Source organism: Dendrobates tinctorius, unplaced genomic scaffold (genome assembly GCF_039654945.1).
Source record: "Dendrobates tinctorius isolate UK_male_01 unplaced genomic scaffold, ASM3965494v1 ptg000157l, whole genome shotgun sequence".
NCBI classification, from domain to species: Eukaryota; Metazoa; Chordata; class Amphibia; order Anura; family Dendrobatidae; genus Dendrobates; species Dendrobates tinctorius.
This window is the reverse complement of record NW_027361824.1, coordinates 13442247-13468966: the sequence shown is the minus strand read 5'-3', so window position 1 is coordinate 13468966 and position 26720 is coordinate 13442247. Positions and strand designations below refer to the sequence as shown.

Below are 26720 nucleotides of genomic sequence, written 5' to 3'. Positions count from 1 at the left end.
TCCTTGCAATGCTGCCATGAACATCATTGCTGTTCAGTGTTCTCCTGATGGTGGAGTCATGAACATTAAAATTAGCTAATGTTATAGAGGCCTTTAGTTGCTTAGCGGTAACCTTGAGTCCCTTTGTGGAATTCTTACGACTTGCTCTTGGAGTGATCTTTGTTGGTCATTCGTTCCTGGGGAGGGTGATAATGACCTTGAATATCCTCCATTTGTACACAATCTGAATGGGATTGGTGGAATCTATTTAGAGATTGTTTTTTTTAACCTTTTCCAGCCTGATAAGCATCAGCAATTCCTCTTCTGAAGCCCTCAGAAATCTCCTTTGTGTGTGCCATGATACACTTCTACAAACACGTTGTGTAGATCATAAATTAATAGAACCTTGTTTTGTAAATAAAAAAGGTGACCCACTCACACCTATCAATAGAAAACACCTGACTCTAATTTCACATTCAAATTTTATGCTAATTGCTGTTATTTGGTTACCTTGTCTCCCCAAAACATAGAATAATACTGTGACGCTCAGGAGTAGACTACGTCCGAGAGTGGACCCTCTGAGTCGCGGATCTGGAGCCCCTGGGCCGAGCGCACCAGGTGATGACCAACCCCTGTACAGGGATCGTTAGGGGCAAGACCACAGAGGTCAGAAGCGCGACAGCCGGTACCAAGACAAGCAAGGCAAGAGGCAGGCAGGGAAAACAGGGAGAGACTAGGGTACCTAGCCGAGCAAATCAGGCGAGGAAAGAACCCAGCACAGATACCCGTAGGGGCTACAAGGAGAGGCACCAAAGACGAGAAGAGCAGACGAGGAAACCCCAGGAGGAAATATATATACTGACGAGTATATGACAGGGGAACCAGGAAGGCAGGAGACGGACCAGGGCAAGCGACAAACAGAAGGTAGGCAGAGAGACTGTGTGGGGAGAACGGACAGGGGGAATGGAGGCAGACAGGGAGGACGGCAACAGCACCGGAACAGGGACAGAAACAAGCACCAGGTAACAGCACTAGCCAGGAAGAATACGGGCCAGAACAGTGCGGAGGATCCACACAATCACCAGGCGCCCTCTTCATAGAGAGGACGCCTGAAGTACCTTAGCGCCAGGAAGTGCGTCCCAAGCCCTGCCCTTCAGCGACGCCCACCTCCAGAGGAAGAGGACGGGCAGACGCGCGCCCGCGACCTAAGGCCGGCGCGTGTGACCGCAGCAGAACGGAAGACAGGGCGGGCGCGCGCGGACGGAGGCGCACAGGTGAGAAGATGCTGTGGCGGGTGCCACCGCTGATGGGGCATCGGCGGGCACGGACGCCGATGTCACAGTACCCCTCCTCCTTACGTCCTCCCCTTCTGAGATTGGCCAGAAATTTTTTCAGGATAAGAGGGGCATTGACATTTTCTCGAGGCTCCCAGGACTTCTCCCCGGGACCAAAACCCCTACAATCGATAAGAAAAAGAGTTTTTCCCGACTTTTTTCATGGCCAAAATGTCTTTTACTTCAAAGACGTCATCCGAACCAATTGGTGAAGGAGGGGTAATGGAAGCTGGTTGGAACCGATTAAGAACCACAGGTTTCAGGAGCGAGACATGGAAGGCGTTAGGGACTCGGAGCGAAGCAGGCAACCTCAGTTTATAAGCCACCTCATTAAAAGGCCCAATGTATCGGGGACTTAACTTGTAAGAAGGGACTTTCAGGCGGATATGCTTGGTTGAAAGCCAGACTTTGTCACCAGGATGGTACGGAGGAAGATCCTTCCATCTCTTGTCCGCATGTTTCTTAATTCGGGTACTGGCATTCTCGAGGGCCTCCCTGGTCTCCCTCCAGATTTGCGAAAAACTCTTGGCGAGAGTATCTGCTGCAGGAACTCCTGACGATGTGGAAAAGGGCAGCGGAATACCAGGATTCTGACCTGTTACCACAAGAAATGGCGACTTGGCGGTTGATTCGTTGGGATGATTATTATGCGCAAATTCTGCCTAAGGTAGGCGAGAGACCCAATTGTCCTGATGGGCGTTGTAAAAGTGACATAAGAAGGTAGTCAAAACTTGATTAATCCACTACACTTGCCCGTAGGACTGAGGATGATATGCAGAGGAAAAGTCGAGAGATGTGCCCATAAGCTGACAGAGAGCCCTCCAGAACCGAGAGGTAAACTGGACCCCTCGATCAGACACGATCCGCTGAGGAAGGCCATGCAGCCTGAAGATCTGGTGGATGAAGATCTCGGCCAACCTCGGGGCTGACGGCAGTCTGGGTAAGGGAATGAAATGGGCCATCTTGGAGAAGCGATCTGCTACGACTAAGATAGTAGTACATCCAGCTGAGCGGGGCAGATCAGTTACGAAATCCATTGCGATTTGCTGCCAAGGACCTTCTGGAACATGTAACGGGAGAAGGAGACCGGAGGGCAGGATCCTAGAAACCTTGTTCTGAGCACAGGTCGTGCAAGAGGCTACATAGTCCATCACATCTTGGCGAAAGGCGGGCCACCAGTAGTAACGGGAGAGAAGCAAGAGCATCTTCTTAGTCCCAACGTGCCCAGCAACCTTGGAGGAATGCCTCCAGCGCAGCACCTCTGAACGCTTGCCTTGAGGAATGAAGGTTTTGCATGGCGGAGGAACAGAAAAATTCACAGGGGCCACGGTAATAACTTTAGCAGGCTCGATAATATACGATGGATCTTCATCCCTCTCCGGCGACTGCAAAGACCTGGAGAGTGCATCCGCTTTGATGTTCTTATTGCCAGGTCGGAAGTGAAGCTTAAAATCAATACGAGAAAAATACAGAGCCCATCTGGCTTGTCTGGAATTGAGTCTTTGGGCGGACTGCAGGTAGGCCAAATTCTTGTGGTCCGTGAAGATAGTGAAGGGGTGTACTGCCCCTTCGAGCAAGTATCGCCACTCTGCCAGGGCCATCTTGATGGCTAGCAATTCCCGGTCTCCAATGGAGTAATTGCACTCCGCAGGCGAAAAGGTTTTAGAAAAAAACCCGCAGGGCACCAGACGTCCAGATGAAGCCTGCTGGGAAAGAACCGCCCCAGCTCCGGTGGAGGAGGCATCCACCTCTAGGACGAAGGGCCTGCTGGCAACCGGACGATGTAAGATCGGAGCTGATGCAAAAGAGCGTTTCAGAGCAAGGAAGGCGTCTTCAGCTTCGGGAGACCAGCTGTTTGACTTAGTTCCTTTACGGGTCATGGCCGTGATGGGTTTGGTGACTGTAGAAAAATGAGGCACAAATTGTCGGTAATAGTTAGCGAATCCGAGGAAACGCTGGATGGCTTTTACGCCAACGGGACAAGGCCACTTGAGTACCGCAGAGAGTTTCTCTGGATCCATCTTCAGCCCGGAGTCTGTGATGATATATCCCAAGAAGGGTAACAACGTTTGCTCAAAGAGCCATTTTTCAATTTTGGCGTAGAGATGATTCTCTCAAAGGCGATGCAGGACCATGCGTACGCTTCTCCGATGAGAGGACAGATCGGGTGAGAAGATGAGAATATCATCTAAGTACACCACCACGCAGGAATAGAGTAGATCCCGGAACACCTTGTTAACGAATTCCTGATACACAGCCGGAGCATTGCAGAGACCAAACGGCATGACTAAATATTCATAATGCCCATCACGGGTATTGAAGGCAGACTTCCACTCATCCCCTGCGCGGATCCGGATCAGATTGTAGGCTCCCCGCAGATCCAACTTCGTGAAGATCCGGGCCCCCCTCAACCGGTCGAAGAGTTCTGGAATCAGCGGAAGCGGACACCGATTCTTAACGGTGATGTTGTTCAGGCCCCGGTAGTCAATACATGGTCGCAGTGATCCGTTTTTTTTCCGAACAAAGAAAAAACCCGCGCCTGCAGGGGATGAGGATTTCCGAATAAACCCCTTGGCCAGGTTTCCCTGTATGTATTCCATCATAGCCGTGGTCTCTGCTGGAGATAGAGGATACGTTCTCCCTCTGGGAGGGGTGGCTCCGGGGATCAGGTCAGTAGGGCAGTCATAGGACCGATGCGGTGGCAGGGAATCCGCTTCCTTCTTGCTGAAAACATCGGCGTATGTGCGATACGGCGCGGGAAGGCCCAGGAGATCGACTGGCCTAGGCAGAGAACGAGGACGAACAAGGGCCCGCAGACAGCGTTCATGGCAGGAGTGACCCCAACGCAAAATCTCCCCTGAGCGCCAGTCGACAACTGGCTCATGCAGCCTGAGCCAGGGTATACCCTACGAGAACAGTATGGGACAATTGAGGCAGGACATAAAAAGCTATTCTCTTGAGGTGGAGTGCACCAATTTGAAGGTCTACTTCGGCGGTAACCGTGGTGATGAGTTCGGGTAGAGGTTTGCCATCGACGGAGGTAATTACACGCGGGTTTCTTAGGATGACCACCGGGATCTGGAGTTTATCAACCTCTTCTTGACGAATGAAATTACCAGCTGCGCCCGAGTCCACATACGCCTCCACAGATCTACACCCCCGACCTGCAATAATTAAAGCTGAAAGGATAAGGGGCAGAGAGGAATTATGATCACCTAGGAGGTCCTCTCTTACCTGACCTAGGTGGAGGCGTTTCCCGGTTTCTCTGGACAGGTGCACACGAAGTGGTTGGCTCCACCGCAGTACAGACAGAGTCCATTCGTCATCCTTTCTCTGCGCCGCTGCCCAGACAGCCTGATACGATCTATCTGCATGGGCTCGGGAGCGGAGCTATTAGGAGGTGCAGAGGAATGCGGAATAGGAGCTTGATACAGCCTAAAGGGCCTTTTCTCCCTAGCCGACTCTCGAGCGCGCTCCAAAAACCGCAGATCTATACGAGTGGCCAGAGAGATGAGATCTTCCAGGGTGGTGGGAGTGTCTTGCCCGGCAAGCTCGTCCTTGATTTTACTTGAGAGGCCTCTCCAAAAGGCACCCACAAGAGCGTCATTATTCCATCCCAGCTCCGAAGACAGTGTCCGAAAGCGGATGGCGTATTGACCTACTGTAAGGGAACCCTGGCGGAGGATAAAAAGAGCCTCCGTAGTGGATGCCAAGCGACCAGGTTCGTCAAACACTTTACGGAAAACCTCCAGAAAATTCTGGATACTGGAAACTACAGGATCATCCCTCTCCCACAAAGGGTTCACCCAGGCCACAGCCTCGCCCTCGAGATGGGACACTATGAACTCCACCTTGGCGCGATCAGTGAGGTACTGCTGGGGCACAAGCTCAAAGTGCAATCTGCACTGATTTAGAAAACCCCGACATAACTTAGGATCCCCGCTATACCTGGGAGGTTTTCCCAGACGGGGAGGCGGGGATGAAACTGCGTCCCGAGGTAGTGATGAGGCGGCCGCAGAGGACTGCAAAGCAAGCAGTCGATCGTCCATGGACGCCATGTATCCCAGGATGTGGGACTGAGCATCGCGCTGCTGCGCGAGCTCCTGCTGAAGACTGGCTAAGAGAGGAGCCTGCCCTGGGTCAGAGGTCTGCAGAGCGGAAAGCCGGGTGTCCATGGATTTCAAGAAGGACATAATCCGGGTCTGATTTTCTCGTAAGAAAAGCAGTTCCTTCTGCGTAGCAGCCGCGGCACCGGCGGGGTCCATGGCCTGGTGATACAGTGACGCTCAGGAGTAGACTACGTCCGAGAGTGGACCCTCTGGGTCACGGATCTGGAGCCCCAGGTGATGACCAACCCCTGTACAGGGATCGTTAGGGGCAAGACCACAGAGGTCAGAAGTGCGACAGCCGGTACCAAGAGGGACGGCTCACAGGACAAGCAAGGCAAGAGGCAGGCAGGGAAAAGAGGGAGAGACTAGGGTACCTAGCCGAGCAAATCAGGCGAGGAAAGAACCCAGCACAGATACCTGTAGGGGCTACAGGGAGAGGCACCGAAGACGAGAAGAGCAGACAAGGAAACCCCAGGAGGAAATATATATACTGACGAGTATATGACAGGGGAACCAGGAAGGCAGGAGACGGACCAGGGGAAGCGACAACCAGAAGGTAGGCAGAGAGACTGTGCGGGGAGAACGGACAGGGGGAATGGAGGCAGACAGGGAGGACGGCAACAGCACCGGAACAGGGACAGAAACGAACACCAGGTAACAGCATTAGACAGGAAGAATACGGGCCAGAACAGTGCGGAGGATCCACACAATCACCAGGCGCCCTCCTCATAGAGAGGACGCCTGAAGTACCTTAGCGCCAGGAAGTGCGTCCCAAGCCCTGCCCTTCAGTGACGCCCACCGCCAGAGGAAGAGGACGGGCGGACTCGCGCCCGCGACCTAAGGCCGGCGCGTGTGACCGCAGCAGAACGGAAGACAGGGCGGGCGCGCTCGGACGGAGGCGCGCAGGTGAGAGGATGCTGTGGCGGGTGCCGCCGCTGATGGGGCATCGGCGGGCACGGCCGCCGATGTCACAGATACAAACAATGAAAACATAGTATTTACCCCAACGATGTACCAATATAAAGTACAGCTTGTCCCGTAAAAGAACATGCATCATTGATGGGGAACTTTTAAAAGTTATGGTTCTCAGAATTTAAAGACATAACCCAAATTTTCAATTTTGTAAAGTACTTAACAAATAAAAAATAAAGTTATCAGTGAATGCCTTTCCATTATATAGACGTTTTTCTGTTGTTGTGCATTATCTGGTAAATGAAAAGGCGCCATTCAAACTACAGCTCATCTCGGCCCTTATACGTTATGTAAACAAAAGAGTGAAAAAGTTATAGTTGTTGGGAGATGTAGATTAAAAATAAACTTAAATGGAGGCAATGAGTTGTTTCACCATTCCCAAAATTCTTTATTGTAGGATTTAAAAACAGCATGAAAAAATGATGGGAAAAAAAAGCTTTTAAAAATGCATGAAATTCATGGAGTTTTTAATCAGAGCATCATGTGTTTAAAAAAAAAAAAGTCATGGACCAGAAAGAAAGCAAGAAAAGCAAACATTAAGATACCATAAAAAAGCACTGTAAGTAGTACGTGTCATTGGTACATTACAAGCTCATTACAAGCTTACTCAGCCTATCGAAATCTAATTTTTCTAACTGCAAGTCAAAAAAATAAGATATGTAATAAAGACACGCAATAAACTGTAATCATTGACAAAACAATGCAATTATTTCCACATCATTAAGAATTAACTACTTCAATTACAAGACTTTGTATTAGGAGTTTAAAGTGGGCCAAGATCAGCATGCGTAACCAACCATAATGAAATCAGTAGAATATTTAGTTAAACATTTCCAGAGTGCCCGAGCTGGTGTGGCCTGTGGGATATCTTCCCCTAGAATCAATGCCTGGTAGGGTACAAAACGTTGGTGGACAGTGCAAAAGAATGCAACAGAAGTGCACAGAAAATGGTAAATGACAAGGCTACAGTCTAAAAAATATTACTTCAGAGCTTTTGGCTTCGAAGCTTGGTCATATAGTTTAGACATCTGTTCTTTGAACGAGTCCAGATCCCTCTCTGTCCCCTCCACATTCCTTTGTCCTCTTCAGATCCCTTTATTCCCCTCACACACCTCTATTGCCTCTAGAACCTTCTGTCCCCTCCAGACTCCTACTCCAAATTCCATTGTCATTTTCAGACTCCCATGTCCCCACAAAACCCCTCTACTTTATCGAGATACCTCTGCCACCTCCAAACCTCTGTCTTCTCCAAGCTCCTTTGATTCTTACATACTCATCTGTCTCCTCTAGACCTATCTGTCCATTTCTAGATTTTTCTGCCATTTCCAGACTCATCTGTCCTCTCCAGACACCTCTGTCCTCACCTCTTCTGTGTCTGATTCAGACCCCTTTAAACACTCATCACCATTCTCGATCATCCAAACCGTTCTAAGCCCCTCCTGTCTACTCTCTGCCCTCCAGACCACTTTATCCCCTCAAGAAACCTCTAAACTCCTCTGTCCTCTCCAGATTCCTGTGTACCCATTCAAACTCCTTTGTTCCTTCCAACCCCTCTGCCTTTTTCCAGACATTTCTGACACCTCTAGATTCCGCTGTCCCATTGAAACACCTGTTTTTCCAAACTAAAACGTTGTTCCCTACAAACTCCTCTATCTCCTCTAGACTCCTCTGGCCTGTTCAAATTCATCTGTTCCTTCTAGAATCCTGTGTTTCCTCTAGACTCTCTGACCCTTCCACCCCCTTCGTCCCCACCAAACACCTGTGTGCCTCACTAGACTCCTGTGTCATCTCTAGACCCATCAGTCACCCTCAAGACACATATGTCCTCTCAGACCCCTTTGTCTCTTTCAGACTGCTCTGTCTTCTTCAGACTCCTCAGTATTCTTACGACTTTTCTATTCCCTACATATTCCTTTGTTATCTAAAGACATCTCTGTCTCTTCACTGTATCGCTCCAGATTATTATCCAAACATCTTTGTTCCTCCAGTTCCTTCACTCTAGATGACTCTGTCCCCTTTAGACCCCTTGGCTCCAAGACCATTCTAATTCCTTCAAAACCCTCTATGACCTTCAGAGACCTACATTTTTATTTCCTCTATATTCGCTAAGCCAATCTGCCTCCTCCTTTGTTCCTTTAGGATTTTTCTTTTTCCTCCAAAACTTTCTGCCTTCTCCATAATCCTATGTACTTTATGTACCTCTGTTCCATCCATACTCCTATAACACCTCTAGCCTGTCTTTTCCAGACGCCTCTGTACCTTAAAGACTCCTCTGTCCCCTCCAGACTTCTTCATCAAGACTTGTTCCCTCCATTATCATCCTCTCCATGCTCTTCTGCCCCCTCCAAAGCCTTCTGTGCCCCTTCAGACTCCTTTGTTCCCCTTCAAACCCATCTTGCTCTCTCAAAAAAACACTGTCCCCTAAGACTCACCTGGCCCCAATCCCTGTATACCCTACTTATGCCCCTGTAACATCCACACCCCTTTGTCCAAGAAATCTATGTCCCTCTCTAGAAACATCTGTCTTTTCCATATTCCTCTGTCCATTAGAGACATCCCTGTCTCATTTAGATTCCTATGCCTCATCATTTGGCCTCTCTAGAGCCCCGTGTTCACCTCTAGGCGTCTCAGCATCCTCCAGTGCCTCTGGTCTTTCCATATTTTTCACCTCCAGGACCCTCAGCTCCCTTCCAGACCTCTCTGTCCCCCTCCAGACCTCGTTGACCTCTCCAAACTATCTGTTCCCTCCAGATTACTCTGTGCCCTCCTGGTTCAGGTCTCTCTGTCCGTTCCACACTCAGTTGCCCTTACCAAACCCCTCTATCTTCACCAGACAGCTCAGTATCATCCAGACTTCTGTCTCATTCAGACTTCCATGTTCCCTCAAGTTTCCTCTTCTCTCTCCAGCCCCCTCTGTCTCCTCTTCAGACTTTTAAGTTCAAATTGATTCTTCTGTCCCCTTCATCCCTCTATCTTCTTCAGACTACTGTATCCTCCATACATCTCTGTTGTCTCCAAACTCCTTTGTCCCTTCTAGACTCCTTTGTTCTCTTCTGACTCCTCTGTCCCTTTCTGACTCTTCCATCAGTTTCATACTTCTATGTCCTCTCTAGACCTCATTATCCTCACCAGAACCTCCCGCAGACACCTCGGTCCCTTCTGTATTCTCCTTTACCCTTCAAACAATTCTGTTCAATAAATGTAAGGGGGGTGAAGAAAAGGAAGAACTTCAATGGGGCCACCTCTTGTGCTTCGTGTCTGGAACCACAGAGGCAGCCAACAGTGTTGCAGGGAGGAAGGTTATCTGACTGGGACCGACCTCTCCATGTGACAGAAGGAGACGGGTACCTCTTAAAAGACGCTGTGCGCAGAAAGCAGGCAGGAGTGAGGGCGGGAAAATGCAGAGCGCAGGAGAGAGCTGTTGGCTGCGCTGCATTCCCGGAGCGTGAGGGCCCTCCGACTGAGGACTGTTGCAGAGAGGCAAAACGCTGTGAGCGCCCGCCGAGTTGACGCAAACCTGCCAACCTCCGTGACCAGAGGAGACTCCCCTAACACGTCAGAGACAGACGCCGGAGCGCGCAGGCCCGGTGGATGTAGTCACAGGCCTGAACCCCCTGAGAGGTGTAGTTGTACTAATCAAGGAGCGCAGCAGCTTTCCCTCGATGAAATGTACTGAGTGGAGGATTGTGGCTGAGAACGGTGAGAGCAGGACCTCGTCTCACCACACAGCATCCTGTAATTCTCCCTGGACCCCATCTCCTCACAGTGGACTGAGACTTGAGAGACTTCACACGCCGCTGTTGACTGTGCCAACGCTGGAGCATCAGACCCTTCAATCAAGTCTTCTTCAGACTGATAAGTTTTGCACCTTTCCTTGTTTGCTTTCTGAGAATACTGTTTTATTTCTTTCTTGTTGCATTTGCCCCCCAATCGCTTCTCCCTGCATGGAGCAATTAAATACACCTTTAACTCTTGGTCTGTCTCAGATCCGTGGCTACATTATCCATACCTGCAGTTGATTACAAGTGGTGAAGTCAGCAGGATGTCGCACAACGGCGCGGAGGCAGCAGACCAAGCAGTTGGGGGAGGCCCCAGGTCTAGTATTTCCCTGGGAGCCATGTTAAACAATCTGCCAAAATTTATTGGGAATAATGCAATGTTCTGTAGCTGGACAGAGCATATCCGAGGGATGATGCGGATGCATCCCATGACGCCGGCCCTGAAGGAAGAGACAGCAATGATGGCCCTAGAGGGAGAGGCCCGGGACTCTGTTATGCTTAGACCCTCCCAGACGAGAGATACCCTGGACAAAGTCTTACTGATACTGGAAGAGACGCATGGGGATCCTCCTGATGTAGGAGAATTGCGCATGCCACTGTTCTACCCGGTTCAAAGAGAGGGGGAGATGGTGAAGCAGTTTATGACAGTCCCACCAGCCTCATGTCCCTTGGTCTGGGCCGAGATGAACGGACGAGCAGTGCGTTATCTGGTAGACACAGGCTCTCAGGTTACCACCATGCCGGAGGGCTATTTCCGCCGCCACTTTACAGAGGCGATGCGACCAAAATGGGGACCGGTGATCAACCTCACGGCGGCCAACCATTTGACCATCCCGGTCACAGATGTGGTATGGATGAACATAGTGGTCTGCAGCAAAGATGTAGGAAGAAGGGGAGTCGTGCTGATAGATGGAGAGGCGGCCAAAGATCATACCGTGACCTTGGGCATGAACGTGCTTAAAGACTTCACGAGCCTTCTTATCAATGAGTCCCCAGACCAGTTTCTGTGGCAGCGGAGCATTCATACCCCTCAAAGGAGAATTTTCCAGTAGCTGATACGGACGGCACAGGCCCAGGAGACATGTAGTAAAGGAAAATCGCCGGGCAAAGTAATAGTGCCCGCATATGTTAATCGAGTGTTGCTCCCTGGACAGACCGTGCGTCCCCTGCCCGTCCGGGCTTCTAAGCCTCTAGAGGGGGTCGAAGTGCAAGTGGAACGCAGCAAGGCCGATCAGCTACCGTCGGGTATATTAGTTGCACGAACACTAGCTACGGTGCGAAATGGAACTGTCCTTGTGCGTTGTGTAAACTTAGGGGAGAACGACGTGACCTTGCCCCCTAGAAGTGAAGTGGCCCACATCCTGGGAATGCCCGAGGAACTGGTTTCGTCTGAGGCAGTGCAGCTGACTGTGAAGCTGGAGGATCCATGGATGGTGACCGTAGATGCTGAAGTAACACCGGACCCTGAATTGGTGAAGGAGGGGTGGCGGATAGTGGAACGAATGCGGACGGAACTCACGGAACTGACCCCCAACAGGTTCCACAGGTAGAGTCCCTGCTAGGAAAATACCAGGAAGTGTTTGCAAAGCACGAGGGCGACTTTGGGAGCACCACTGCTATAACACACGAAATACCCACCGGGAATGCGGCGCCTATCAGAGAATGCTACGGTCAAATTCCTCCACAGATGTACCAGGAAGTGAGGGGAATGCTGTCGCAAATGTTGAAGACGGGAGTGATACGATAAACCCATAGCCCGTGGGATGCTCCTATCGTACTAGTGCGGAAGAAGGATGGAACCCTGCACTTCTGTGTGGACTACCGTCGGCTCAATGCCTGCACGGTATGGGATTCTTATCCGTTGTCAAGAATAGAGGAGTACTTGTCTGCCCTAGGAAGTGCCAGGTACTTTTCTACACTAGACCTGGCCAGCGGATACTGGCAAGTCCCCATGTATGAGCAAGACTGAGCCAAAACAGCTTTCATAGTCCCGATGGGGCTATATGAGTTCGACTGTATGCCGTTCGGCCTTGCCAACACTCCAGGAATGTTTCAACGCCTGATGGAGAGATTTTTAGGGGACTTGAACTTCGAGGCTACCCTGATTTATCTGGACGACATAATTGTCTTTGCCCCCACATTTGAGGAACATCTACAAAGACTGGGGCAGGTCTTGAGTCGGCTACAGCAACATGGGCTGAAAGTAAAGCCACAGAAGTGCCTTCTTTTCTGAACTCAGATCGAGTATTTGGGACACATTGTTTCGGCAGAAGGAGTGAGACCCTCTCAAGAGAAGATCGCTGCTGTGCAGGAGTTGCCTACTCCAAGGGCTGTGAACGATGTGAGAGCGTTCCTGGGACTCACAGAATACTTCCGTTGCTTCGTAAAGAACTTTACACGCATCGACAATCCACTGCTGGAGTTGCTGAAGGGAGTGTCCTCCTTTGCTAATAACAGGAAAGTGCAGTGGGGTGAGCGCCAAGAGCAAGCATTTCGAACCCTGAAGATGGCCTTGACGGATGTCCCAGTGCTGGCCTACGCTGACTTCACCCAGCCATTTATCTTGCATACTGACGGGAGTCTGCATTGACTTGGAGCAGTGTTGCTTCAGATACAGAATGGAAAAGAATGAGTCATAGCGTAGGGGAGCCGGTCATTACATGCTCAGAGACGAACCCAGATAACCAAAGTTCCTTCAAGCTGGGGTTGTTGGCGTTAGTGTGGGCTATAATGGAGAAGTTTGCGGAGTATCTGGCCGGCTCGGAAGTTCACGTGCACACAGACAACAATCTGTTGGTCCATCTGGAGAAGGCGAAGCTCGGGGCACTGGAGCAATGCTGGGTAGCTCGATTGGCGAAGTTCTGGTATAAGATCTCCTATAAGAGAGGAGCAGAAAATACCCATGCTGACGCCCTGTCCCGAATAATCTACCGTAGGCCGGCGCCTAATCGGGATGAAGAGCTGGAGGCTGTGGAAGTCCCCGAATTTGGAGGAACTGCCAGGACGGTGGCAGTAACACGGGAGTAAGGGCAGGCGACATCTTGTGTATGCCTGTTGGATCAGCCCCAAGACGATTGGGTCCGAGTACAGCAAGAAGATCAGGAAATAGCATGGCTGAGGCGATGGGTTGTGACTAAACAAATGCCCAGTCACCAAGAGAGGAGTACTTCATCTCCCCACATGCTGCGAATGTTGCGGCAGTGGGAAAAACGTCAGCTGTGGGATGGCATATTGTATCGAAAGATATTCCTACAACCAGAACTCATGGTTCCCTCATTTTGTTGTCCCGGGTAGTTGTGGAGGCTCATGAAAAAGGATCTCACTTTGGTCCAGAGAAGACCTTTCAATGGTTGCAGCGCCTGGTCTATCATCCAAATCTGAAAAGTGTGGTGGAGAAGATCTGTCAACAGTACCGAAGCTGTGAGTCAAACCACCCAAACAGCGGGCTCCTACACAGACGGTTTTGTAATCTGCTCCTCTAAAATTACTAATAATAGCCTATTTGACAATTGGACCAGCGCATCAGGGCTACGAACACTGCTTAGTGATGATGGATTACTTCACAAAATTCGCAGTCGTAACCCCAACGGGAGACCAGACCGCTGACTCGGCTGCTCATGCCATCTGCAAGAACTTCATCCAGGTGTATGGATGTCCCAAACGTATCCACTCCCACCAGGATGCCTGTTTTCTCGGCAAAGTGATGGAGGAATTGCATTAGTTGTATAAGATCGGGAAGTCACGGAAAACACCTTATTATCCGCAGGGAAATGGAGCTTGCGAGCGATTTAACCATACTCTGATTCAAATGGTGAGAAGCCTGGAGGAAGAGAAGAAGGCTCGATGGCCTGAATATGTACCTGAGCTGGTGTGGGTGTATAACAATCGAAAGTACAGTACCACCGGCTTTACACCATACTCTCTTCTCTTCGGACGGCCTGGGAAGTAACTGAACTGGAGCTAGAGCCTGAGGAGGAATACCCATGGACGGGGGGTGTACTCCTGGGTTCGAGAGCACTGCCATCGGCTGCAAACTCTCCACCGTCTGTTGTGGACCAGACTACAGGAACTGGAGCATCCTCAAGTTTCCCCTCTTCGTGGGACAGCTCTACGGGCCAGGGACCGAGTTTTGGTAAGGGAAAAACGCCCTCTTGATAAACTAGAGCACCGATGGGAGAAGAGCCAGTACCGGGTGAAGCGTCGAGTCCAAGCTGAAGTACCTGTTTATGAAGTCCAGCCAGAAGCGAAGGAAGACGCTTTCAATGTCATCCGTTCAATGCCGACTTTTATTTCCCATTGACTTGCATTGGGGTCAGGTTTCGGACGAAACACCGACTTTTTTTTGCCCTAGTCTGACCAGTTTCATCTGAAACAAATTTTGTTTCATGAAACCCGATTCGACCAAAGTCGCTCAACTCTACTTGCAACTTCTCTCAGGGGACATTGAAGACAGTTTGGTGCCTGAGGCTGTTAGCCCAACGAGAGAGATTGAACCCACCATTCCTCCCATGCAGTCTGATTCGCTCCTTCCGATTTACGACGCTCCAAATGATGAACTGCCGGTGTACCCCCCATTCGCTTTAACCAAGACCAGTTCAAAGGGAACTGCGGAAGTTCTCGCCCGTGGAATGGCGAGTGAAAAGAGAGGGGGAATGTAAGGGGGTGAAGAAAAGGAAGAACTCAAATGGGGCTACCTCTCCTGCTCCGTGTCTGGAACCATCGAGGCAGCCAACAGTATTGCAGGGGGGAAGGTTATCTGACTGGGACCGAACTCTCCATGTGACAGAAGGAGGCGGGTACCTGTTAAAAGACGCTGTGCGTGGGAAGCAGGCAGGAGTAAGGGTGGGAAAGTGCAGAGCGCAGGAGAGAAAGTTGTCAGTTGCGCCGCATTCTCGGAGCATGAGGGCCCTTCGACTGAGGACTGTTGCAGAGAGGCAAAATGCTGTGAGCACCGACTGAGTTGATGCAAACCCGACAACCTCTGTCACCGTAGGAGACTCCACTGACAGGTCAGAGACAGACGCTGGTGCGCGCAGGCCCGGTGGACGTAGTCACAGGCCTGAACCCCCGGAGAAGTGTAGTTGTACTAATCAAGGAGCGCAGCAGCGTTCCCTTGGTGAAATTTACTGAGTGGAGAATTGTGGCTGAGACCGGTGAGAGCAGGACCTCGTATCACCGCACAGCATCCCATCGTTCTCCCTGGACCCCATCTCCTCACAGTGGTCTGAGACTTGAGAGACTTCACGCACCGCTGTTGACGGTGCCAACACTGGAGCATCAGACCATTCAATCAAGCCTTCTCCAGACTGATAAGTTTCGCCCCTTTCTTTGCTTGCTTTCTGAAAATACTGTTTTATTACTTTCTTGTTGCATTTACCCCCCAATCGCTTATCCCTGTAAATAAACCTTTAACTCTTGGTCTGTCTCAGATCCGTGGCGACATCCTGCGTACCTGCAGTTGATTACATCTATACCACCAAAGTGCCCGCCACACCCATCTGTCCCCTTCAAGACCATTTTTCACTCTTACGAAACCTCCATCCACCCTAAATTTCTATCTCCTCTAGACTTTTCCATCCCTTCTAGAGAGTTCTGCCATCCTCAGACCCTCCCCCCAGTTCTCTTCAAGAAACCTATGTACCCTCTGGATTAATTTGTTGCCTCCAGATTCCACTGTGCAATTCAGACATCTCTGTCCCCCTTACATTCCTCTGTCACCTCAATTGCTCTGGTCTCTCTATAACCCTCTGACCCCTCCAGCCCCTTTAGCCATTTCAGACCTTTCCTTAGCTCTCCTGCAGATCTCTCTATCCCTCTCAAGACCACTCTGTCCCCTTGAGACATCTCCATGTCCTCCAATTTCCTATGTCTCTATCAGTCACTCCTGTTCATCTCAAGACTCCTCTGTCTCCACCAGCTCCATGTCCTCTCTAGACCACTCTTTCTTTCGACATTTTATCACATCTAAATACCCCTGGAAGCTGTAAGAATAAAATAAATTCTGAAACGAAACAAGCCCAAAGCTTCTATTCTCCAATATCTACCATTGGCGTGAGGGAGGATGACTCATGCAAACTAGATGGTCAACAATTCACACTTGTCCATGGTCTGGGTTTCATTTTGCAGATCAAGTCTGTTCAAATTTACTGGCTTGAGAGAAAACAAAAAATACAACTTATGAACGAAATGGTGGTTTTGGACGCCAGCTATGAGTCTCGCAAAATTATGACACAACCCTAAAAATGTTCTTTCTGAAAACGGCTGATTTTTTTTTTCACCAATAAAATAATAAAAGTCATAGCACAAATTGAGGGGTTCGGGAAACTGGCAGGATTCAGACTTAACAAAAATAAATGTGAAATACTCTTTTTGGGAGAAAAAAGAGCGGCGAGAGAGAGAGAGGCTCACTATGTGACATCCCTATTGCCAAAAACACAATTAAATAGTTGGGAGTGCTGGTGGGGAGGGATGCAAAAGCTTTATATTCCTGAAATTATTCCCCACTAATCGAACGTATAGAGAAAGAACTGCAGGGATGGGCTAATCTTCTGCTGACCCTTTTGGGAAGAAATCATCTGATAAAAATGATGAGCTTCTCTAGGCTCCTTTACCCCATGCAGACAATCCCATTACTTCTCAAACATACAGATGTAAAAAGATTGACAAAGGCATTCTCTCACTTTTTGTGGAAGGGAAAGAGACCGAGGATTAACGCTAATAAGTTAATGCTACCAACGGAGAGGGGGGGGGATCAAACTACCAAATATTAGAGGCTATAACCTGGCTTGCATTTTGAGACATGCAGTTGACTGGATTAGACAAACAAGTAGACACTCTGTTTGGACTTTAGAAGCCGAATTCTGTAATCCATGGGACCTGAGATCAATATTACATACATCCATACCAAATCTACCACCCAATATTAAATACTCATTCATATGTAGCGACACAGTAATGACCTGGAAGGCGGTTAGGAAAAAGTTTGGGCTAGCATGGAATATTTCAAAATTCATTAACATCTGGGCAAGCCCAGATTTCCCACAGGGGAGGGACAATGACCTGTTTAGAGAGTGGAGGGAGAAGGGAATAAGGACCTTAAGGAACTTGATGCATGATACAGAGCAGAGATGGATGACGTGTGGGGAAATAAGAGAGAAATATGACTTGGGCCGATTCCAGATTCTCCAGTATGAACAGATAAAGCAAGGGATAATGAGGAAATTACTCAACGTAAACAATGAATATGGGGTAAGGCACTTGGACACGGTTTTATTAAAGGACATTCATGAGATTACCATTTCAGGTCTCTATAGGGACTTGAGAGAAACATTAGTTCCCAACATACCAGGGAAAATTTTAGAGGGATGGGCAAAGCAGTTGGGAGACCAAGAAGGGGAAGAAAAAATCTTAAAAGGGTGGATGGAGATGAGGAAGAAGATAGTAAACGAAATCTGGAGAGACACTCAATACAGACTTATACATAGAGCTATATATGGTTTCAATTTTTTGAATATTAGACAACAAGACAAACTGGTGAAATGTCCGAAATGTGATACGGAAAGAACGGACTTATACCATGGGATTTGGCAGTGCGGAAAAATTGAGGGATTTTGGAAGCAAGTTCAGGGGTTGGTTCGAACAATCTGGAATAGAAACATGGAGCTGGAACCAATGGCTTGGCTATTCCATTATCATCATCAGGAGGGAGGAGACAAAGGAGCGGGTACAATACCATCTCTCTTCCACGATATAGTCATGATAAGTAAAAGGGCAATTCTCCAGAAATGGTTGGTGAGAGAAATTCCCTCGAGAGAAGAAGTGATAAGCCAGCTGAAAAAAATGCTCATGCTGGAGAAAGTGGTGGTGGAGAGGAGCAAGGAAAGATTGACAGCAATTTTTTCACTAAGTGGAGAAAGTTCATAAGTGGTATATGCTCAGGAGAAGAAATAAGGCAAATAATGTTAACATTTGTATCTACTGAATGGTATATGAAGGAAGATCTGTTAGGATCCCTAGGTAAGCTGAAAAAATAGGGGGGAGGTTCCGAGGCTGTGTCACATGGGGAGTGGGAGGGAAGGGGGGAAGGGATAGGGTTGTTAAGTATGGTTGGATTTAAGACATAAGAAACTGTTGAAGGATGGGAGGAGGAACACAGGAAGGAAGAATATATAAGGAGGAGGAGGTGAAAGAGGCAAATTGGAAGGATTATGTGAATTTATTGAGATTCCTTGATAATAGAGTTGAGCAAAACAGGTCGGCCAGATTCATAAGTCGCCGACTTATGCAAATGTCGGGTTTCACGACCACAGTGTGAAGTCAGCCATGCGGTCGTCGACCCGAGCGCCAAAGTCAGTTTTCCCAGAAGGCCTGCACGTGACTTTTTTCAGCCAATGAGCAAGGACGTACACTGTGGGCAACGAGATGACATGTGCAGCGTTCGGGGAGAGAGAGAGAGAGATTTCGCCGCCTCTAGGGTTAAAATTCATGCCAGCGAAAATCTTTCGGGCATGCGCACTTTAAAAAAGCGGTCCGGCATGTACTGTAGGTGTGTTTACTGTCCTCCACTCACTGACGACTTTGCTTCCCCATTGACTTGCATTGGGTTTCGTGTTTCAGTCGGACCTCCGACTTTTTACGATAGTTGGACGATTTCATTCGACTCGACTTTTGAGAAAGTCGGGTTTCACGAAACCCGACTCGACCCTAAAAAAGGCAAAGTCGCTCATCCCTACTTGATAACTATTAGGACATTTGATATATTTTTGTATGCTAATACTTATCCTTTCTATTCTATAATTTGTATATTTTATGTAAGAAAATCAATAAAAAGCTGGTAAAAAATAATAAAAACACTGGACATGTTGGGTATCGCCATAATCGTATTGATGAGGAGAATCATATTATCAGGTAGTCTTTACCACAAAATGTACACTGTATAAAACAATGTCAGAATTGTGGAATTTTTTTCCGGTTTTCCAGTACACTGTGTGTTAGGCGTCAGGTGCCGACCTCTGCACAGGAGGAATCTCGAGCCTTGCCTTCTGTGGTCTCCATTCAGTCCCGACCGCAGAGGAGGCTGCTCAGCAAACAGGCATCATTCGCGGAGTCTTGCTCATGCTAGTGCTGTCAGGTTGGTTGCTGCCGCCACCTCTGGTTCAGCTTTAGCAATCCGCACTAGCCAGCAGCGAGCAGCTCCAGAGTCCTTTTTGCAGCCTACTGAGCATGCCCGTGGGACGACCTCTCATCGGAGGTTGGAGGTCACATGCTCAGGTCCTCAAGCAGCTCGGATTGGACCATCAGGAAGGTCCCGGAAGGACGCTGCTATAAAAGGTTTGCATGGCCGCTCGGAATTTGTAGTGGTGTGTGTGATGATGGATGCTTGTGAACCGCTGAATGACTCATTATGAAACACCTTCCCTTTGATACGCATGTAAGTAGGGTTTAGAGTTTTGAGTCAGCGCCGAGTAGAGGCACTGCTTAGCTCCGCAGTGCTCCCAGATCCTCTCACATGTTAGCGCCAGTGTGCGCCAAGCTGTAAGGCACCACTGTACCGCATCTACTGCAGCGCCTGTCAGAGCGGCGCTGTGCGCACTCCTGTACTACTAGCGAGCGCTTTCCAGTCCTGAGTCTAGGCTGGTTAGTGGCGTCCGCCAGTACAGCACTCTATGCACTTTAGTGCGGTTTCTGTTTAGTTCAGGTTTCTTCCTGGCACCGCAGTTGCGGCGCCGAGTGCTAGTGGTCTAGAAGGACTCTAACCCAGCGTCTCTGGGGCTGTACACTAGCGCTCACTCCGCCGAGTCCTGTGACGTTAACAGGCTCTGGCATTTGTTACAGCGGCTCTGTGAAGTAACAGAGTTCGCTCCCATACACTCCGGGTCAGCGGTTAACCCTCCGGTGTATTGTTAGTACTCCGCCATTACCGAGCAGCAGTTTATCATCTCTGCACGGTGCACTCCGGGTTGCGATCGCACTTTCTTATATTTATATTTAGTGCGATCCTCAAACCCTAACACTGTGTTGTAAAATGAATGGTCGCATTCAAAACTACAACTTATCAGAGTTATGGCTCTGGGAAGAAGAGGGAGAAAAAAAGGAAATGCAAAAACGGAAATTGTCTGCAGCATGAAGTGGTTAAATTCTGGTTGCGCATTAGTCAGTTAGTGTCATTGTCAGGTTTGTTAAAAAATAACACCGCCAGCACTGAAATTTGGGGTACAACACAGGCTTTCTAAACCTTTAGGGCCTAGTGCCTATAAGAAAGCCCTTGTTACCCTTAGCAACCAATCACAGCACAGCTTTCAATTTGAAAAAGCAATATAAGACATGAAAGCTGTGCTGTCATTGGTTGCTGGGGATAATAAGACAGTTTCTTAAACCTTCACCTTAGACACTAATTTATCACACATCATTGTGCTGTCCTAAAGAAAAGGGGGGCAGATTTAACATAACTATCTATATTAACATAAATTAAAAACAAAAAAAGAAGAAGAAAAAAACCCTCTGTGTTGCCTATAGCAACCAATCACATCGCAGCTTACATTTTCCTGGAGCAGTTTAAGAAATGAAAGCTGATCTCCGATTGGTTGCTATGGACAACAAAGTAAGTGAGGCCTATTTCCACAGTTGCCCCTCTGTCCAGGTGTCTATTTCACATATTTGTTATTTGGTGTGAATTTTCTTCATGTAAAATCTTTAAATAACATCAACGTTTGGCTTTTTATTTCAATACGCAGCATATCAATTTCTGTTGCAGAAACCCACCTTGTCGGTGCCGATTTCCCTTTTATTTCAATGAGGACCCAACATTTATAGGTTGAAATGTTGGCGCCCGGAACCTAAGGGGGCCCAAAAGATCTATTTGGCCCATTTGAATAGATCGATATTAATAAAAACCCATGATATTTGGGGCCCCTGATGGAGACTTTTGCATTGGGGCCCCCAAGCTTCAAGTTCTGTCCATAAATATAGATCTGAACACTGCAGAGATCTAAAGATCTCCAGAATGGGAGACCTGTGTCCCCTCTCCCCCTTCACATACAAGACCACTCTATTCAAAGTCTATGGCACCGATAGAGAAGTGCAGCGTGTGCCACCAAGTGTCATCTACTCCCGACCGCAGTCTTGTGTCTGGGGCAGGAACGGGGAGAAACCCGAGCACCGCTCTGACAATCAGCGGGGTGCCAGTTGTCGTACCCACACCGATTTATCTTATTATCACGTAGTGTATACCAGCCATCATTTGTCTACACTGGAACATCCCTGTTTTTCCATCCACTTTTCAACATTTTCTGGGAGGGGGGGGTGCTAAAAACACTGCAGGAATAAAAAGAATGCTGAAACATACTTTAAACATTTTGATTTTTGTAGGTTTTTTTTCCCTCAACTTTCGTAACAGTCCTGCACCTGTTGAGGAATGTCATGCAATCCACCTCAGCTCTCTTTTTTTAGAATTTTTTTTAATACTTAGTAAAAAAAAAAAAAAGAATCACGATTTGAACGACTCGATATCATGCACAGTGTGGGGCACCAGCAGGGCCGGCTCCAGTCTCAATGGGCCCCTTTAGCACATACCACAGTTCATGATGCACAGATAAGAAATATAGATATAGTACAATGCCAAAGATTTCACTTACGAATTACATTACATGAGTGATATCTATTGTAAATTCTACAATAGCTCAGAAACTGGCGAATCCTCGCAGCACACAGAGTGACTGCAGACTTATCATCTTAGATCAGACAGTATAGTCCTCCATACAGTATTATAGGCACCACATTGTCCTCCATACAGTATTATAGGCACTACATAGTCCTCCATACAGTATTATGGGCACCACATAGTCCTCCATACAGTATTATGGGCACCACATAGTCCTCCATACAGTATTATGGGCACCACATAGTCCTCCATACAGTATTATGGGCACCACATAGTCCTCCATACAGTATTATGGGCACCACATAGTCCTCCATACAGTATTAAGGGCATTACATAGTCCTCCATACAGTATTATGGGCAACCACATAGTCCTTCATACAGTATTATGGGCACCACATAGTCCTCCATACAGTATTATGGGCAGTACATAGTCCTCTATACAGTATTATGGGCACCACATAGTCCTCCATACAGTATTAAGGGCACTACATAGTCCTCCATACAGTATTAAGGGCACTACATAGTCCTCCATACAGTATTATGGGCACCACATAGTCCACCATACAGTATTATGGGCAGTACATAGTCCACCATACAGTATTATGGGCACCACATAGTCCTCGATACAGTATTATGGGCACCACATAGTCCTTCATATAGTATTATGGGCACCACATAGTCCTCCATACAGTATCATGGGCAGTACATAGTCCTCCATACAGTATTATGGGCACCACATAGTCCTCCATACAGTATTATTGGCAGTACATAGTCCACCATAGAGTATTATGGGCAGCACATAATCCTCTATACAGTATTATGGGCACCACATAGTCCTCTATACAGTATTATGGGCACCATATAGTCCTCCACACAGTATTATGGGCACCACATAGTCCTCCATACAATATTATATAGGCACCACATAGTCCTCCATACAGTATTATGGGCGCCACATAGTCTTCTATAGAATTTTATGGGCACCATATAGTCCTCCTTTCAGTTTAATGGACCCCATATATTGCTCCATTCAGTATAATAAGTCCCATATATTGCTCCATACATTATAATGATCCCAAAATATTGCTCCATACAGAATAATAGACCCCTTATAATGCTCCATACAGAAAAATGGACCCCGTATATTGCTCCATACAGAATGGGCCCATATAATGCTCTATACAGAATAATAGGCCCCATATAATAATCTATACAGAATGGGCCCCAATGCCTCATATAACACTCCATACAGAATGGGCCCCATATAATGCTCCATACAGAATAGGCCCCATATAATGATCCATACATAAAAAATAAATAATCATATACTCCCCTCTCCTCGTTCCCCACAGTTCCGGTCTCCTCAGCACCTTCTGACTCTGCAGTGCTCAGCACAGAGGACGGTCTGTAGTGACATCATCGCACCCTCTGCCCTGAGATGTCACTGATTCAGAAGAAAAGGAAGAGACTGGAGCTGCGGAGGAACAGGGAGAGGTAAGTATCTCAAACAGTTTAAAGCATGATGGGGTATGCCCGGTGGCAGCGCCCATGCTGGCACTGGGCCCCCCAAATAATGGGCCCCATAGCATGCTAGTGTCCCTGATGCTGAGTGGGCACCCATATTTGATCAGGGCCCTGGCACTTGACCGGGTGCACTGGGTGGTGACGCCGGCCCTGAGCACCAGAGTACAAACAATGGCATGGCAGAGCATTATATGGGTTTCGGGAAAGGAACACCAAGTAACACAGGGCTGAAATACATCGAAAGATGATCACAATTACAGTTATTTATTTAAGAAAAAAAGGTCCTGATAACGGTATGTACATAGATCAAAAGCCAAGAAAAAGATTTGTCTGGTGACCTTCTTATACTCAGGGCTGTAAATATAAGAAGGGAGAGTCCACTATGTCTACAAACAGGATTTCTTTACTATAAGTGCCAAATGTGTCCATAAATCTGTGCCCACTGCAGAAGCACCCCATGTACATGTAAGGAGCTGAACTTTGGTTCTAGACTTTTCCATGGTGAAAAATCATCAGCAGCAAAACCTTGCAAAATCCTGCAGATTTTGGTGCAGATTCTGCTACGTAGAACCAAAAATCATTGAATCTCATCTACTTTGCTGCAACTATATTCCAAAAATTCTACCAAAAAAAATCCACAGCAGTTGCATGCATGTGAACATACGCTCTTAGGCTATGTTCACACTTTAACAGTTTTTTTCTGCAGGCAAGACCTGCTCTCTTGGCAGTAAGGAAGCTGCTTACAAAAAAGCAGGTTTTGCTGCATTTTTTGCTGAGTTTTTGCTGCTCTTTATTGCTGTGTTTGTTGTCTCTTATGCATGTTGATGAAGTTTAGTGCCCCCCCAAAAAAAACATTATTTAATTTCCTTTGGCTTTTGCACCAAAAACACAGCAAAGACTGATACTTTCGTTTTTTGCTGCGTTTTTGCACTTACCCATTGTTTCCTATGGGTGAAAAAATGCTGCAAATACGCAGAAAAATCACTGAAAGAAGTGACATGCTGCAGTTTTGAAAAATACAGCAGTTTTGGAAATCAGTCCGGAAAATAACATCAATGTGTGTGCATAAGATTTCTGAAATATGATAGACTTCGCTGGTACAGTGAAATGCAGCGTAAAAGTTGCATAAAAAAAGCAGCAAAAACTAAACTTGTGCGCATAGCCTTAGGGTGCGTTCACACAGAGCTTTTTTTTTTACATCATCTGCTCTAAAATCTGCATCCAAAGCTTCCTATTACACTTCTAGGTTGTGTTCACATCATTGAATAGTTTTGCTTTGTTTTTGGAGCAGGAACTCTCCATAATCCTCCTTGATAAGTTGGAGTTTCTGCTTCAATAACTCAGCAAAAAGACTCAGTGTGAACACACCCCTATAATACTATTTTTCCCCCCATGTTTCTCAGCTCGGAAAAAAGATGCTTCATGTCAATTCTTGGACATTTTATGCTTGGAAAAACTCTAAGCTTCACTACTGATTCAACAATATAAAAAAAAAGTAAAAAAAAAACACACCTGAAAATTCTCCCCCAAAACTTTATTTTATGTGTGTTTTAGTTCAAAGCACACAATGTGTTTTGGGGTTTGTTTTTTCTATGTAAAAGAAAGTATGAAAAATTATGAAAATCCACAAGGTAATTCTGCATTTTTCGTCACGGATTTGTGCTTTGTTGCACTTTTACTAAGTCTTTCATGCAGTTTTTTCTTTTGCTGGTCCTTCTTTATGCTTGTGTTTATTAGTGCAGAAATTTAAACCCTGAAAAAAAAAAACCCTGCAATGTCTACATGAGATTTCAAAACTCTTATATCGTTTACTGTCACTGAATTCTGTTGGTAATTTTTTTTTTTTACAAGCAAGAAAAACATGGGGAAAAATTTGCAACAAAAAAACGTTGCGTGTATTGAACCTTAAAGTTAACGATAATCGACTACTGTAAAATTCTTTGGGTCGTTAATTATGATGTCCAGTTTTGGGGACTACATCAAAGCATTCATTTAGGATCACAATTATCAGATGGATGCATCATCCCAACAATGTGGGAAAATCTTAAAAGTTCTCGAAGAGTATAAAGTCAATAAGAGGGAAGTTTCACTCACCAATTTTAGCCAAGCTTGCCACCAGGATCCACAGAGCGATGATGTACGGTTCTTGAACATGGTGCCATTTGAAGGTGACAATCTGAAGACCGTCAGGTGTCTCGGAACTGTGCCCACCGCCCTCACTTTTGGGGTCTTTGTCTTGAACGGTTGCGCTGATCAGTGGATAGGAAAAAATTAATGCCAAAAATATGGAAGTCTTTCCCATGGCTGTGATATGGACCGTGAAGATCTAGCGCCTGGTACACTTATGGTGAGCAACCATTGACCTTCTTAGGACTGCACGGATCGTCCTTCACTCATACAGTCTCCCTTATCAGTCCTGCTTGTCTCAGGTATTGATTCTCAAGTGCCTATTGCTAAGATCCATTACATAAGGAATAAGGTGGACGGGTGTGAACTGGCACAGGAACCCTCCTTTTATGATACACAGGACCAAGGACGGTTCCTCCTCTTCCCTCCCAGTGAGCAGGTGTTACAAAAAGCTGGAAACTGTTCTCCCCTACCTTGTGAAATAAAACACCTATCAGGTTTACATAAGAGTGTTGGAAAAGTACCGTCCTACTGTGCAACCTGCATTTACCTAAACTTTTTCTAATTGTTTAGAGCACGTGCTGAAAGCTTACCGAAGCTGCTCAGACACAATAAGTATAAATGAACTGAACATATCAGGTATCGAAGGATAAATAACGTGGTGTCCACCTATCCCACATCGTGAACACCATAGTACCAGCAATGCCAGAACTACACTTGTTTGGTCATCTGCCTCTCAAATAAATGCAAGTTTAATAGATGCGCCCCCAAAAATAAGGTTAATTTCCCCCCCCCCGGCGGTGGGGCACTCAGTGCAGACACCACACGTTGCTACAACGATATTAGCCTGCAGGTAAACCCCATATCTGCAGGTTAATAGCACATTTTCATGTGACAGGTTCCCTTTAAATAAATTACTTGGACCTGATGAGGCTGTTATATGTACTTTGAAAATCAATTTTAATTGGTCCTATAACATAAGGATGAGCATTTATGAGTCCAAATAGAACTGGATTCCTAAAACGCAAATTTTAATATCAGACAGCTATTCCGACATGGATTACATAATAGATAGATAGAGAGGAATAAAAGTGGCCATGTGGGCCTAATATAGTCCACTCTTATATTTTTTGCTAAACCTGGAGTGCTGCTTCCCATTTCTTATTCTTGTATATTTAGCAAGTATATGGATTAGTTGCCGGGAGGCCTGTGCACCCACTTGATTGCATGTGCTGTT

The 26720-nt window shown here is 47.2% G+C and overlaps 1 protein-coding gene across 3 annotated transcripts in view; it reads right to left on the bottom strand.

Annotated features, from left to right (window-relative positions):
- SLC9A3 (solute carrier family 9 member A3) overlaps positions 1-25903 on the bottom strand; it is a 95155-nt gene extending 69252 nt beyond the window's left edge. For all 3 annotated transcript variants that reach the window (XM_073548598.1, XM_073548599.1, XM_073548600.1), the window contains exon 1: positions 25451-25903. In XM_073548598.1, coding sequence (XP_073404699.1) covers positions 25451-25658 — 208 coding nt within the window. In that variant the 5' untranslated portion in view covers positions 25659-25903. The remainder of the gene's footprint in view (positions 1-25450) is intronic.
- Between the last annotated feature and the right edge of the window lie 817 nt (positions 25904-26720).